The sequence below is a fragment of the Rhea pennata genome, chromosome 22 (genome assembly GCF_028389875.1).
Source record: "Rhea pennata isolate bPtePen1 chromosome 22, bPtePen1.pri, whole genome shotgun sequence".
Classification (NCBI taxonomy): domain Eukaryota; kingdom Metazoa; phylum Chordata; class Aves; order Rheiformes; family Rheidae; genus Rhea; species Rhea pennata.
The window spans coordinates 985850-1000278 of NC_084684.1; the positions used below are offsets into that span (position 1 = coordinate 985850).

General features: G+C 41.2%; 1 protein-coding gene across 3 annotated transcripts in view; it reads right to left on the bottom strand.

The window, feature by feature from the left end:
• Positions 1 to 14429, bottom strand: part of CAPZB (capping actin protein of muscle Z-line subunit beta) — a 68125-nt gene that overhangs the window by 30817 nt on the left and 22879 nt on the right. For 2 of the 3 annotated variants that reach the window (XM_062593330.1, XM_062593329.1), the window contains exon 5: positions 9399 to 9488. In XM_062593330.1, the coding sequence (XP_062449314.1) occupies positions 9399 to 9488 (90 nt within the window). Of the gene's footprint in view, positions 1 to 9398; positions 9507 to 14429 lie in introns of those variants that run through there. The other variant, XM_062593328.1, reaches the window with a different exon arrangement.

Sequence of the window (14429 nt, forward strand, 5' to 3'; positions counted from 1 at the left end):
GCTTCCTAAAGCATTTAAATTACTTTGATGCACATTCAGATTCTTCTACAATTAAGAGTTTATATTCATGGGGGGGGGGGGGGAATCTTAAGTTCTCCTGAAGGCTGCAGCGCTTAGAAGATCAAGTGATCCATTTACTTTCTGAATTTTCAGTCTGAACCAGATGAGCTGCACTGCGAACCTTTCCTGCTAGCTTGCTGTTTGGTAAGCGGAAAGCCAAAAGGCACTTCGCTGTACTGGGGTAGGCGCACCTCTCTCCAACCATCATATATAGGGAATTTTTACTTCGATTTATACACTAAAGTGTACCCACCCTTGCAGGCCAAATCCTGAAATGCCAAAGCAGTGATTTTATTCAATTTATCACTTCATTATAAGTAAGTGTCATTACAAGAAAAACACTGAATACAGGAGTAGCTGCTTTTATAAGCAAAGAGCGTTCTCCCTCTCTTTATTCTGACACAAGTTTTCCCCTCTTACAAGCAGTGGAAGGTCAAACGTAGAATACAATCTTAACTTTATATCTTTTGCTAAAGGTCATTACTAAGTTAATTCGGCTCATAGCACACACCAGCCCCCAATGCGCCTGTATTTCCACAAATAAGTCTTCAACCATCTATTACAGTGGTTGTATGTATAGACCACCCTCAGTGTAAATTAAAAACGAAAAAAAAAAGAAAAAGAAAAGAGCAATCTCAGGGGTTCAGACTCGGCTGTTCAGAAGGGAGCTGAATAGCAGTGCCATTGAGAAGCACCGAGCGTGCAACAAGCACCGTGTTCGTGAGGGTCTCCCCCCTCCCCGGCTTTCCGAGCGGATATACAATGAGCGTGTAGTACAGAAGGGAGGGGGAATGAATGAAACCGAGTTCAGCATCTTCTACCGCGTGTCGAACAAGGATTCTGTTGTCTCGTGTAACAGTAGTCTCCATCGCAGTGAGCCAGGTATGCGGACAGTGTTTTAATTAAGTCAGCCGTTCTGCTATCAAGACAAATAATCATTTGTGCCAGAGCAGAAACTGTACACTTGCTGGACCAGCGAGCCTAATAAGAGAGTCGCAAAGGGAGGTTTATCAACTAAACAATTGTTTCTGTATCATTTTCTAAAGATGATTAAATAAACTTGTAAAAAAAAAAAAAAAAAAAAAAAAGCTCAGAAGAAACGCAAGTTTAGCTCTTTGGGTACCCCATCCCTTCTCCACCTTTGTTTTGATCATGCCAGTTGAACTGCATCAAAATCTCCACCTAACCTGTTCAGAACAGAGTTAGGATTCTGGTTTAGCAGCTATGCATTTCACATACACTAAGGTAATATTTTTTTCCCCTCTTACAGCCTTGACTGAAATAAATCATGTTTATAACTGAAAGAGTAATGCTGTTTGCATGAGCTTCTGTGCTTAGAAATACCTGCTTCTCCCCGTTTCAGAGTCTGCTTCAAGTGTGTACTGACCTGCACAGGAACCTCACACACTGGGAAACTACACTAAATGCAGCAAAATTAAAGATGAAACCCATCTTTCCTCAAGGAATGAGAGGGAACATTCAGTGACATACTACTAGATCTAGTCCACCTGAGTTTCAAAAAAAATCAATACTTGCACGCAGCATCCGTTTACACATGACACAAGCAGTTTTTAAATAAAACCCACATGCACATAGAAAGATGTATTTTTTAATTGTGGGTAAAATCCTAGAGCTTTTATTTTGTTTATTTACGTATTTTAGGGATAAGAGGGAAGACAACTTAGGTCATTACAGAAGCAAAAACAGACTGTCCACGTTGCCCGGGAAGAATCACTCAAACGCAAACAGCAGGCAACACACGTTACCCAGTGCTTCTGCAAGAATCCACTTCAGCCTGGATTCCTCCCCTCTGGGCCAGCGTCTAATAAAATATCGTTATAATTTTTGAGGCATTCCACAGCCTCAGAATTTCCTGTTCCTGCAGAACACAGACACGGCTTAGCGGATGTTGTGGAAACTCAGGAAGAAAGCCTGGCTCTACTCATCGTGGGCCTATAACCACTAGTAAAGTCACCCCCACAAATCTACACATTGCTAAACCTTAATTTGATCCATCGGATGTCCAAGGGCCACAAATTCTTCTCAAGCTTTGTTTATTAAGTGACACTTAAGCACAGAAGTCCATTTAAGACCAGATGTAATTGATATTTGAAACAGCTCAGCTTTATTCAAGTATTTGTGTTGAATTCCAGCACAGCAAGTACTAGCAAAAATGAAAAGCAAGGAAAAAAAAGAAAGAAAAAAAAAAAGGCAAAAAGTAATAGGGTTGGAGAGCTGATTTGGTCTAGTTAGCAGTGTCACAACAGAAACACGTTGATTACAGAGAATTTTTCAATTTAGCTGAAGGACTATACATAAAAACTCTGAAAGGTGACTGCTCTTCAAAAAACAATCTTCGGCATTCCTTGTGATTTGTGGGATAGAACAGGGCTTTTGCTAGAGGCAGCATTAGGTAGCTTATGGAGAAACAAAAGCTAGCCATCTGGCAGGCACAACCAGACTGCCCTAGATTTTGACTAGTGACCTCCAGGCGAAGGCTTCTGTATCTCATTACCAGTCACAAGTCCCAGGAGCCATCACAGCGTATCAATATCTTGGGAAGTCTTGACTATTTGTGTCAAGAGTCCAGCTGGTGCTGGAGATATCCAGCAACAATTAAGGAAAACACAGGGACATTCACTCTTTTACCATGACATTTCCATAGCCTCGCTTCTCTCTTTGGAAGAGGTTAGATGAGTTTCTAATTAGACTTCAAACCAATCAAGCACCTCCCTTCTACCACCACCCCAATATTCCATTAGAAATGTATCTAAACAGGCATTTTTCTCAGGGTTTGCAACATCAGCAGTGCAATGGGAGAAGCCGGGGGGGAGGGGGGAAGATTGCTTAGGCTTAAAAAGAGAAAGAATAGTGAATATGAAACAAGAAGTGAAGTCAAAATTTATATAATTTCATGCAAGTAAATGGGAAATGGGGTTGCTAACTCTAGGCCAAGTGTCACATTAACAATTTACATACATTAATTGCTATCTCCAATTCCCATCAAGGTATCCAGAGGCAATCTTTTCTAGCTGGAAATGCTTCTAACTCACAGCCACTCACCAAATGGAAAACTGGCTCTCAGCAACTATCAACTTACTCAGTGAACAAGACTCCTGTTCCTTAGCCAAACCCCTCTGTGTTAGAAACCCAGCTGGGTAGCTGCTGAGAGCTTAGAGCCTATCACACACGTCAACAAGTTCAGAAAGAACCGCAGGTCAAGGGATCTTGGCTTTGAGACCTCTGGGCCATCAATGCAGCTCTGCTTCCATTTTTTACTGGGGCTGATTTTTTTTAATTATTTTTTTTAAATCACCTTCCACCCTTGCTACTCGTTCAACTAACCATCTGCATTCAATTGTGTTTTTATCTTTCTACTCAATACTGTATACTGCTGAGGCTTTTGGATTCAAAACACAGAGTTTCAATCACATTCTCATGTTCTTCATGGTTTGCGCCCGAGCAATTAAGTTTCTCTGTGGATAAATTCTTCAGCTTCATGTATCTTCAGGTACTAAAGGCATGCAAGCACACTTGAGGCTTGTCTAGAAGTACACTATCCATAGGAAGCAAGCTCCTGAAGAGTGTTCAAATATCTCAAACACTTTGAAACATCACTCTGTGACCTTCTGAAAAGTAGAATAATGCATTCTACTAAAAACTTCTAATCATGCTCCTGTGATGAGAAACCAAAACACAAGATTAGCACCTTCCCAAATCTTTTAACTGCAAATGAACCCTTAAAAAAAAAAAAAAAAGTTATTGGTTACTACATTTATGGGGAAGAACTTAAGTTCTATTGATCCTTCCATGGTAGCAGGGACTTGAGTTGCTACTTCCAGTAAGTTTTCATATTTAACACAGAAAGAGTAGAAATGGGACTAAGTAGAATGTTATCTATATCTTAATCTTACTGGGAAAAGAGATGAAGTAGTCATGGCTGTGAGCAAATGCCACTCCTTTGGCCAGTCTGCTTGTTTGTTTCTTGATCCAGTTTTGTCAGGATGATTCTCTGTCCCCGCTTCATGCTAGCAACCTGATCTTTCCGAGTCTGCTGGATTTTTTTGTCTCGTTTATATATATACACATGTATATGTATAGGCTAACATCCAGAATAAACACTCAACAGGAATTTCTTACTTGCAAAGGAACCTGCCTAGCTTCTGCCAAGGCCGAGAGCACATTAACTTTCCTACTCAGGTCAAAGTCATTGAGACTGACCTATTAGAGACCCCTTATTTGCTGCACATGGCCCATGAGCACAATTAATCCAAATTCCATCTTTCTCCTCCTATTCTCTGCCTTGGCCAGAGATTCACCCCTCCAAGATAAATCTGCAAAGCTAACAGCCTTGCAAGAAAAAAGGAAGGCATGACAGACTGTCTTTCACCTACCTTGTTCTTTGTGCTTCCAAGTTGTCCTTGGAAGAGATCCTCCAGAACAGCACTACCTGAAAGCCTCTGCCTTCTTCAAGGTTTCTCTTGGGAAGAGCACAGCTAAAAGTACAGGGACACTGACTTACCCCACACACTCCCATGCCTCCTCTCTCCCCAAGCCCACTCATGTGAGGCATTTAACCATACTCTTTTGGAGGAAATGAAGTAGGCAGGCAGGTATTCTGCACACCAGAATAGCCTAAACTAAGGTCAGACTCCATATAACCTTATGGCTTTGGAACATAAATATGGAATGTTCCACCTGCTTCCTGAAACGCAGAACACTATGAATCACCTTCCATGATGTCTCTCTCAAAAACAAAAGCTCTTACATTAACTTCAAGACAGACTACAAGAGCCACACATTTATAGGATATTTCTGTCGAAGGTGGCACTTATTTCCAGCTAAATAGAACTCCATTGTCTTCTAGCCAAAGCAAATAGATTCAAATACTCTTGCAAGAGACAAGAGATACTTATTTCAAAGAGATCCTCAGAAATTCTGTTTGTCAACTTGCTATCTCAAGAGGAAGGAAGCAGGATAATTCTTCAGGACTGTCCTGATCTTTTGATACAAACCATTTAGCCACTCAGAAGTGACTTCTACCAGCATTCTTACTTCACACCACCTGGTGTCATGAACCAGAAGAAAATCTTATTCTTAAATGATACAAGCAGCTTTTCCATCCAGAAATGCCTTTAACATTCTCCTTTCAGACAAGTGACAGGAACAGAAGGGAGATGCATCTGTTTCGTTACTTATCACAGAAGTACAGGATATCGATAGCGCCTATTTCTTCTGGACAACTTAAGGCAATAAGGAGGTGAGACAGTATCCACGCAACACAGAATCAAAACCTGTAATAATACGATGAGTGCTATCACTTGGGGTACCCTCATGACAACACCATTTAAGAACAGTGTAGACACCTTTACGATTTTGCTGTTATGGGAACTGCATTACACTGTGAACTTGCTTGTGGACAGTTATATGTTCCAAGGCTTGTTATTCCTGTGCTCAAAAGAGCTAAACAGAAAACTATTCAGGTTTAGATCAGTCATCCTTAAAAAGGTTATGCACCTACAGTAAACTCTACTTTTTGTAGTGTGATTTCGAAGTCCTCATGTATATTCTGACAGCCTCCAAGTAGTCTATGTACAAGTAACGACTAATTAAACTCCAAACAGAGCACTCCATGCCAAGGCACATTACTAGCAACATTACTAGCACCACGCACAGTTTCTTTCAGGCAGGACTTTGAGAGTCCTATGACTGACAAGGTCTCTAATGAACTCTAATTGAAGACTCTGCAGCCTGAAAAAGCAACAACAGATGTGGCAAAAGGGCAAACCACAAACTGTTATTGCTAACGAATGAAAAGTGTCTGGTCTGATGAGGGCCAGTGACCCAAAAATTCTCCTCTTCTACCCAACCTCTTTCTTCATGTTCAAGTTTGGACCCTTTCCCTTGTCAGCTCAACACTTGGGGGCAGTAATGTACAATCCTGAACATGTTCCATACATGCACTGGCATTCAGATGTTTTTATTAAAAAGCAGCAGAACCTGGCTTTGATAGAGCAACAAGGACCTGAGTGAGGGGACTTAAGCACTGTTATCCTTCCCAGCAGGATGACAAGCCTTGGAAGTTGATGTCAGTTTCTTACTATATTGGTTTTGGAAACCTCTTTGCATGCAAAGTCAAAGTCATCACCATCTCTTCTCACTGGATCTTAAAAAAACAGCATCAGAACAGTAGTTACACACACCGGTCTGGAGAGCAATTTCCAGCCTCATGGCACAGAACTATAGAAAGACTATTAAAGGTAAGCTGTAAGCAGATTTAAGAAATAAGCTATGCTCCATACACAGAGGAGGGGAAAAGAAAAAAAAAGAAAGAAAAAAAGAGTTGGGCCTCTGTGTCAAGTCTACTCCAGCATGGAAGTGTAATGAGGCAAGAAAACGAAATACGAAGAAAGGGAAGTCAGCGTGCCATCTTTTATAATTCTATCACAGATTTAATGAACCTGCTCGTGCTTGTCATGCATTTGGAGTCTGACCTTTTACTTCAAACCTCTTTACTGCAAGGGTGACTGAGCACTGGAACAGGCGACCCAGAGAAGTTGTGGAGTCTCCTTCCTTGGAAGATATTCAAAAGCCATCTGGACACAATCCTGAACAATGTGCTCTAGGACTCTGCTTGAGCAGGGTAAAGGGTTGGACTAGATGATTTTCAGAGGTTCCTTCCAGCCTCAACCGTCCTGCGAGTCAAGGAGGCTACTGTCTGGTAATGATAGCAAACAGTATAAAACCATAGACTGTAAAGGTTTCGATAAAACTGCCAAAAAAAGGTCAAGAACTATTTGCTTGAGTCTGACTCATGATGTTTTTGGAACCATTGCAGGTATAATATTACTATTGCAGTATCAATGTATACATTGCTCTTGTCTAACAGGAGTGTGAACTTCTGTATGCTGAAGGTCAGTCAGAGCAGGCTGCAAAAGAGATCTATGGATGTCTCAGCAATAAAGTAGTCATTCTGGATTTCACAGATTATTTCAACTCCATCCCAGAGCAGGGAATGCAGAAAGCAGAGTGGGAATTATAGACCCTCATTCTAATGAGCATGGTTCAAACTGCTCTGTTTCACATTACACTTTCAATACGAAGAAGAAGGCTAGCGAGCGTGCTGCTGACAGAAAGCATGTAGAGCACTAATGAGCACCATCCAGAAGTAATTCCAACATTTAGAGGTAACCAGCAATTTTCTGAGTCATTAAAAAAACCTCATGCTAATTATACAGTCAAGTTTACCATAATTCCCCAAACATCTCATTGTTCCAGATAGTCCTTAGACTTGCTCAAATCTTGATCTTAGTTCACTCCAAGCTTCATCAGAAAATCAACTGTATTCACACCAAACCATCTCAACGATTTAGTTATTCTTCATCCTACGTCCAGCAGTAGCCACAAAATGATGTTTCATTTGCGAGGAGTCTAGATGGTGCAGATGTAGCCAATTACTAAACGCTTTCAAGGAAGAGAAATACTACCTTCCCGCACAGAGTAATTTCTTTCCTGACCCAGTTTTCTTACCTGTACCCTGACTTACGGGGCTAAAAGCAGCATTTAAGTAGCATTTGATAAACTTTATTCAGCTATAGCTTTTTGACCGTTCCTCCCAAGTTCACTAACATCAGCTTCAATATCATATGGAAAGCCTACTCAAATCACAGCACAAAGCATACAACAGAAGGAATTATTTTCCTGATCTATTAAAAGAAAAAGTCTTTGGCAGAGAAGAGTTCAGGCATTTCACCAGTTTATTCATGGTGAATATGGCTTGCTTGAAGCTTTTCTTGAAGCTTCTTTCTGTAGGACTTCTGCTGCTGAAGGAATATGCTGAGCACATACCAGATCAAATATCAACTTCTTTGGTCAGGTAGGAAAGGCTTTTCCCTTCCTGCATCCTCAGTGATCTCCTGAATAGATCTAGGGATACAAATAACTTTTTGAGACTTCAGAAATCTGAACAGGGTATCCACTGTGATGCTCGTACACAAGAGGTCCAAGGCCATTCGAGGGAATCCTTTACATACGATCTTTTCGTCTGGAGGTCTGCTGAACAGGTCAGCTAAACTTTCACTTGAAGGTTAGGCATCACTTACACTATAGGTGATACAAGATCAGCACGTCTGCACACAAAGATGACAGAGGGCTCAAGCACTGTTTAAACAAGTGAAGTACTAAGTTCAAGTGGCTACGATGTGCAGAACCATCAGATTAAGGTCTCTCATCAGACAAGGCTCCAGGTTTGTCAGAAATGTAGGAAAATAAATTCAGACGTTTGGCCACAGAAAAGGAATGCATTTCTCATGAAAAGGTAAAACAGGCTTCATTCAAAGGTCAAAGACCTCTCCATGTCATCAGTCCACAAAAGCTTGGAAGCTTAGGTTAGAAAGCTGTAGACAAGCCATGTACTTGGACTGGACAAGGGAAGTTTTCCCAACTGCCTATACAGCAGGTTTTATGTACATTATATCCATATTTCTGTAATACATAAAGTTGTTCCAGGGGCAACTGTGTCACACACTTTTCTGGGACAGTTGACACTGTAAGAAACCAAGTGTAAGAAACCAAGAATATCTACTCACTTCACAGCAAGGACAAATAAATTCTATGCAGCTGGTGATGAGCATGTGCATCATTAAGTCTTTACAGGTTAGTTTCCACTCCTAACAATTTATGGAAGAGAAGTAAATGTTGCTGGGGCAAGAGTTTTTTTTTTTTAAAAAAAAAAGGTGTTAGCACAACGTCACTCAGCCATGTTTGGTTTTTTTGGGGGGAGGTCATCATCTCCTCCTCCCCCACACCCTCAGATATTCACTGGCATTGTTTACAGATAAACAAACTTGAGCATTCTCCAGAATCCCAGAGTTACAGTTCTGAAACATTCCATCACAGTCATGTCTTTGAAGCACATGTCATAGCACGTCCACTGTACCTACAGCAGAAATCCTGTGTGAAAGCATAGGCTGGCAGCTAGCCTAACAGGAGATAATACCCACATATACATGTGCATCGAGCTTGGATTAACTGTTCCAAAATAGTTTTACTGAACAGGACCCTCCAAACTGGTGATTTTATTAAAAAAAAAAAAAAGCTGCTAATGACCCTTCATCCAAAGCATGCCCATGCGCACATACTAGCATCTGTTGGCTTGCCCAAAATAAACATCTAGATTCCTGACACTGTTTTGGCAATTGCTCTATTCCTGGACCTTGCCAAAATGCAAGTAGAGAACCATGGATCACCCCACCTCAAAGATGCTTCACGACATATACTTACAAACCAGACCTTCATCACACTCAGGCCGTTATTTGGTTAAAACATCCAATACTCACCAAGTCAATGAGGTCACTGAGATTCTTCTCTATCTGCTGGGGAGGCAGACGCCTCATCAAATCCAAGGCACAATCCAGCTGCTGGTCACTCTGCAGAAATAACAACATCCTTCAGTCACAATACGTACAGCTGAGTACCTCATTCATACACACACAAAAAAAAGCACAAACTGCACCAGAATTGTGCTTAACTCTTCTAACAGGACAGAGATATAGATTCTAGTTCTAAGCAACATCATCTTTTATATTAATATCGAGAGATGTCAATAAAGCTCAGTGCCATTTGATTGCTGATGATTGCCTTCATATTGCTAGGCCAGGGATTTGAGGGCATGGCTTAAACTGGTGGCATGTCACCAATTTAACATCCTGCTGCTGGTGAATACGAGTCTAATCCTTACCTCATCAAAGACTTTCCAACGCTTGCATGCCTCCTTCAGCAAGCTGAACCAGCTCTAATACATGACTGAGCAAAGCAAGAAACACAGCAGGACCATTTTTGTCAGCACCAAGCTTTCAGCTCGTGAGACTTGGATCTTGGTTGTATGGTTATTGTTCTGATGCTACAATTCTATGCAGAACAGGAAACTTCACAAATTAAAGCATAAGCTACATCGTCTCTTCAACGCGAGCTAGCAGATGAAATCTCGTTGTAGACTTTGTGCACGCTATCTTGACACTAATTGAGGCAAGTGCAAGAGATGCATCTTCACGAGCCTGAAATCCCACTGTACGAGGCATGCTACAGCAGACCCTCTGCTACTGGAGTTGATGGAAATGGTTAAATACGCAACTCCGTCATATACAGTGAACAGGTTTCATTTACAAATCCTCGATTCAAGTGTGCAGCTGCAACACAGGCAATTCCTTTATACAGTTTATAGATAACTATCTTCTCCGAAGCATAACATATTTGCATACCTGTCCCTGCATTACTTCCTTCTTCAGGAAGGGCAGCAGAAAGCCTTACCCCTCCAGAAACCCATTTTACCAGTGCCTTGTTCTACATTAATCTACTTTGTTTCACGCACTGTTTTTTTCCTATGGTATCTTAACAATAATCTGTGTTAGCAAACTGTAAGATTCCCCTCCTGAAGCAGTTTTAGTACTTCCTTATTTATATTGTGCAGTTCAGTCTGAGATAATCAGTATCCAAAGCAAAGTCTGTTTCAATGCAGAGCTCTCCCTCCTTCAGCTTTATCAAAGAACAGATTGAAATGTACACAAGATTTGACACATTATTTCCTTCTTCCTACAAAACACAAACTAAAAGCTCCCTGTACGTGAGAAATCAGGGGCTTTAGTTATTTAGAGAAACCACAGCAACATAGTCCAACTGGGCTTGTTGCAGCTGGTCTTATATCCAATTTTGACAAGAAAAAAAAGAGATTAAATTTGACTTTAGAGAGGCTGAATATCTGCAACAGACATTCCCACAGATACTTGATCAGCTGAACCCTTTAGCTCTACTTCTTGCCAACAGATATAAACAGGTATTTCTCCACAAACCTAATAGTATCCAAAATCTGCACAAGTCACTTCGTTTCACAGGTCATCATACAGCAGAAGCACAGCAAGTTTGTTTTTATTGCTTCCTACCCTTCCTTTTCTCTTTGCTGTTTCCAGCCACCTACAACGTACTTCGCATTAATGGCTCCCTCTTATGTTCATCCACACTCTAAAAAAATGTATTTAAGGAAGGCTTCAAAACTAAAGCAGTTACATGATCAAACTGTTAAAGTAGCACACACAAACACGTAAGGAGAAGCAGGAAGTGAAGTTTCCTGCAATTAAGTTATACTCTACCACTGAAGAAACGAAGGAGTTCTTAGCTTAGTAGACATCCATTCTGAAATTAGACATCCATTCTCAAAAGCCACTAGCTGCTCACTAGCAAAAGTAAGTATTTAACAGCCAGCAAGTTAAGACTGCCTAGGTTGGGGGATTACTTATTTCTCATCCACTTTAGGCTACAGGACATCATCTCTTCAAAATACTCTCATTCACAAGAGAGTAGGCATCAACCCCGACACAGCTGCCATAGTATCCCAAATATCTAAGCCCTCACCTCAACTAAAAGCAAGGTGCATTGACGCTAAGAATAGAAGATTGTAATAGCAACTGGTTGTGATTGAAGGAAGATTTACTCACAAGCATATAACATCCCCATATTCTTTAAATACTTGAATAACACAGCAAGCAGATGCTTGGGTGAATCAAGTCTGGAGTGAAGTCTAGTTATCTTCAAAAGCTACCACATATCCATTACTAAACTGACTATCACATTCACATCAGAAGTGGTGACTAAGTCTTTACAAAGTCCAAGCTTCCCCTCATTTTCATTAGATGTGCATTAATAATTTTTTTCCCCTCCAGTAAAGATGACGCTCCGTACAAGGTAGGTTTCAATGGAGGCAAAAGACTGGATACTGCTCTTGCATCTTCCTTGCAGACAGAATTCTGTGGCGCACAACTCCTTCTTGTTTTATTAAAACAGATCAGCAAAAGTGGCAAACTGCATGGCTGCCTTTTAACTATGAAGATGCTATTACCTTGGCAAAGAAGCACGTAGCCTGCAACAGAAGGTTACCAGCAAGGAGCTGGAGAAATGAGGGCCAAGCAACTACATCCACACTAGATCTTCATCAAGCACTAATATCTCAAGAAGCCTCAAAAGCTCTGGTCAGTCTGTTCCCTTCCCCCTCCCCACCCCTCGTAGGCTGATCTGTGCAGTTGGCAAGGTCAAAAATAGGAAGTTACCCCAAATACTGTTCACGAGTGCTCTGGCAAATCACTTCCTCCTACTCGGGCACAGAAAACAGTCCCCTTCTCGGGAAGGGCCAAATATTTAAGAACAGCTGAAGATGAAATATCAGTCTGTGCTAAAGGAAAGGTACAACCAAAGGGCTTAGGAACAACCTCCTGCTGCCTAGTGACGGTAACGTTTTCTTCTTTCCTCCAAATACAGATAAGGCAGAATATGCACTTTTTGCTACTAGCCTTTCGGTCTCCAGAGAAAGGCACTATTTAGGTGGCCTGTGACAGCCCAGCTCCCGCAGCCAAGCTCAGGCAGGGGATCTTTCTTACCAAGTATTGTCTTTACCTCCCACTATCTCTTACGTCAAAGAAGGAAAGCTGGCACGTGGTCACAGGGTCGTGCTCCTTACTTAGTGATCGTGGGAACACTGATGGAAGTGCTCATTCCTCCTCTGCCAGCTGGAATTGTTTAATAGAAGACAGAAAAACTAGGGAAAGATGATGCTAAAAAACCACCATTAAAGCAGCAACCTTTGGTTCCAGACCTCTGTCTCTGCTGGAGTATCTAAAGTAGCTGTAGACATTTACATACAAAGAGATAGGAACCACATCTAAGATGTCAAAACCAGCAGTACATGTTCTCTGAATGTATAAAGGAAAGAGCGCTCCCAGTGATGTATTTTTTTCAGTTTTGACAGCAGCATATAAGAACTAACATAGGCACTTAAAAATCCCATAAAGTCTTCACAAACTGCGTAAGAATGAGGGTGTCCCCCCCCAACTCTGGACATATTTTACCTTACTACAGTTGACTCAATCCATTTGATCTATGCCATAACAAGAACAGAGTTAATCTACCTCTACAGTCCACATGTAGATTTCTGTTTGCTTAATTTTCAGGGTAAATTAGATACTGAAGACAGGGCTTTCTTAACAGATCTCCAGACAAAACACTCGTACAGAATTCTTGCCTGTAGACATGGAGAGGCTTATAAACCTCTGCTCACTGAGAAGGTGATTAGACAGCCCGTCTCCCAGTCTGGGCTGCTCTTGGAGCCAAGCTCTTTGAGGCTGCAGGACTTAATGAGCTTAGTGTTTACTTGACATGAGGCAGTTTTCCACCATTCCTGCTTCATCCAGCACAGAACTCCTGTGGAGGAGTAGGGAGTTCAGACAGAAATCCTAAATGAAGTTTTATTACAGCTCAAGTCACCAAAGGATTTAGAGATCATAGGAATTTCAAAGACTAAAAATATTACCTTAGATGAAAGCTCTGTAATAAGTTTCCTCCAAAGATGTTCAGCTATCTAGAATCTCCAGTTAAGTATCTGCTATAGTGTTCCCATGGTACCACTGCAGGGAAAAACATTATGAAGATGTCTATAAGAGTATCTAAGTTTGTTTAGCTGTCTTTGCCAGCATCTGCTTTTCTCTTCAGGGTGTTCACTGCACTTAGCTTTACTTCCAGGAAAAGCACCCTCCGCCAAAACGTCCACAGGTCTCTGGTCATCTAAACACTCTGTGTTGAGGCTCAAATAAAAACAAGTTTGTACTAAAAATAATTATGTAGATGTATGGTTACACAGATGCATAACTGTACAGTTTTTTTTTTAATTCTACTCATAATTTAAGCAATATCGTTCAAAGGTTGTGTTGGGACAGATGCTGTTCAATGCAGAAAAGACAAACAGGAAAACCCAGGAAGTTACTACAGGTTTTGTTTAATTGTTTTGAGCAAGTGTGTTTGTAGACTACATAATAAACCAATGTGTTTCCATTTTCGGTACTCAAAACAAAGGTGCACCACTGACACTATTTGTTTTAAGAGCATTTGACTCTTCTGACCTTGCGTTTGCAGCAGTCACCACCGAAGAGGATGCAAAGTGCAACAACTCAGCTTAACTCCCTTTCGACTCCCACTCCTCAGCTCCTCTAACCAGCCCAGTTCCCCGGGACTTGGCAAGGATGGGGGCACTAAGCCCAGGAACAGCTCTGCCCTTGTTAACCCTCTCCCAGCCACGATACTGTACACTGATAACACCAGTCAGCAAGAGCTGACAAAAATTCCAAGGCTTCACGCACAAGCTTTCACAACTATCCATCGCTAATTAACTGAGATTTCACCATACCAATAGGGTTAAAAGCACGTTTATACAAAACTGCAGCTCTATCCATTTCAAAGGCTAGGCCATTACATTTGAGAGGGGAAAAGATTATATTGAAAGCTCTCAGCCTTACAGCCAGCAGGAACTTGCTTGTATTTATCACATAAGC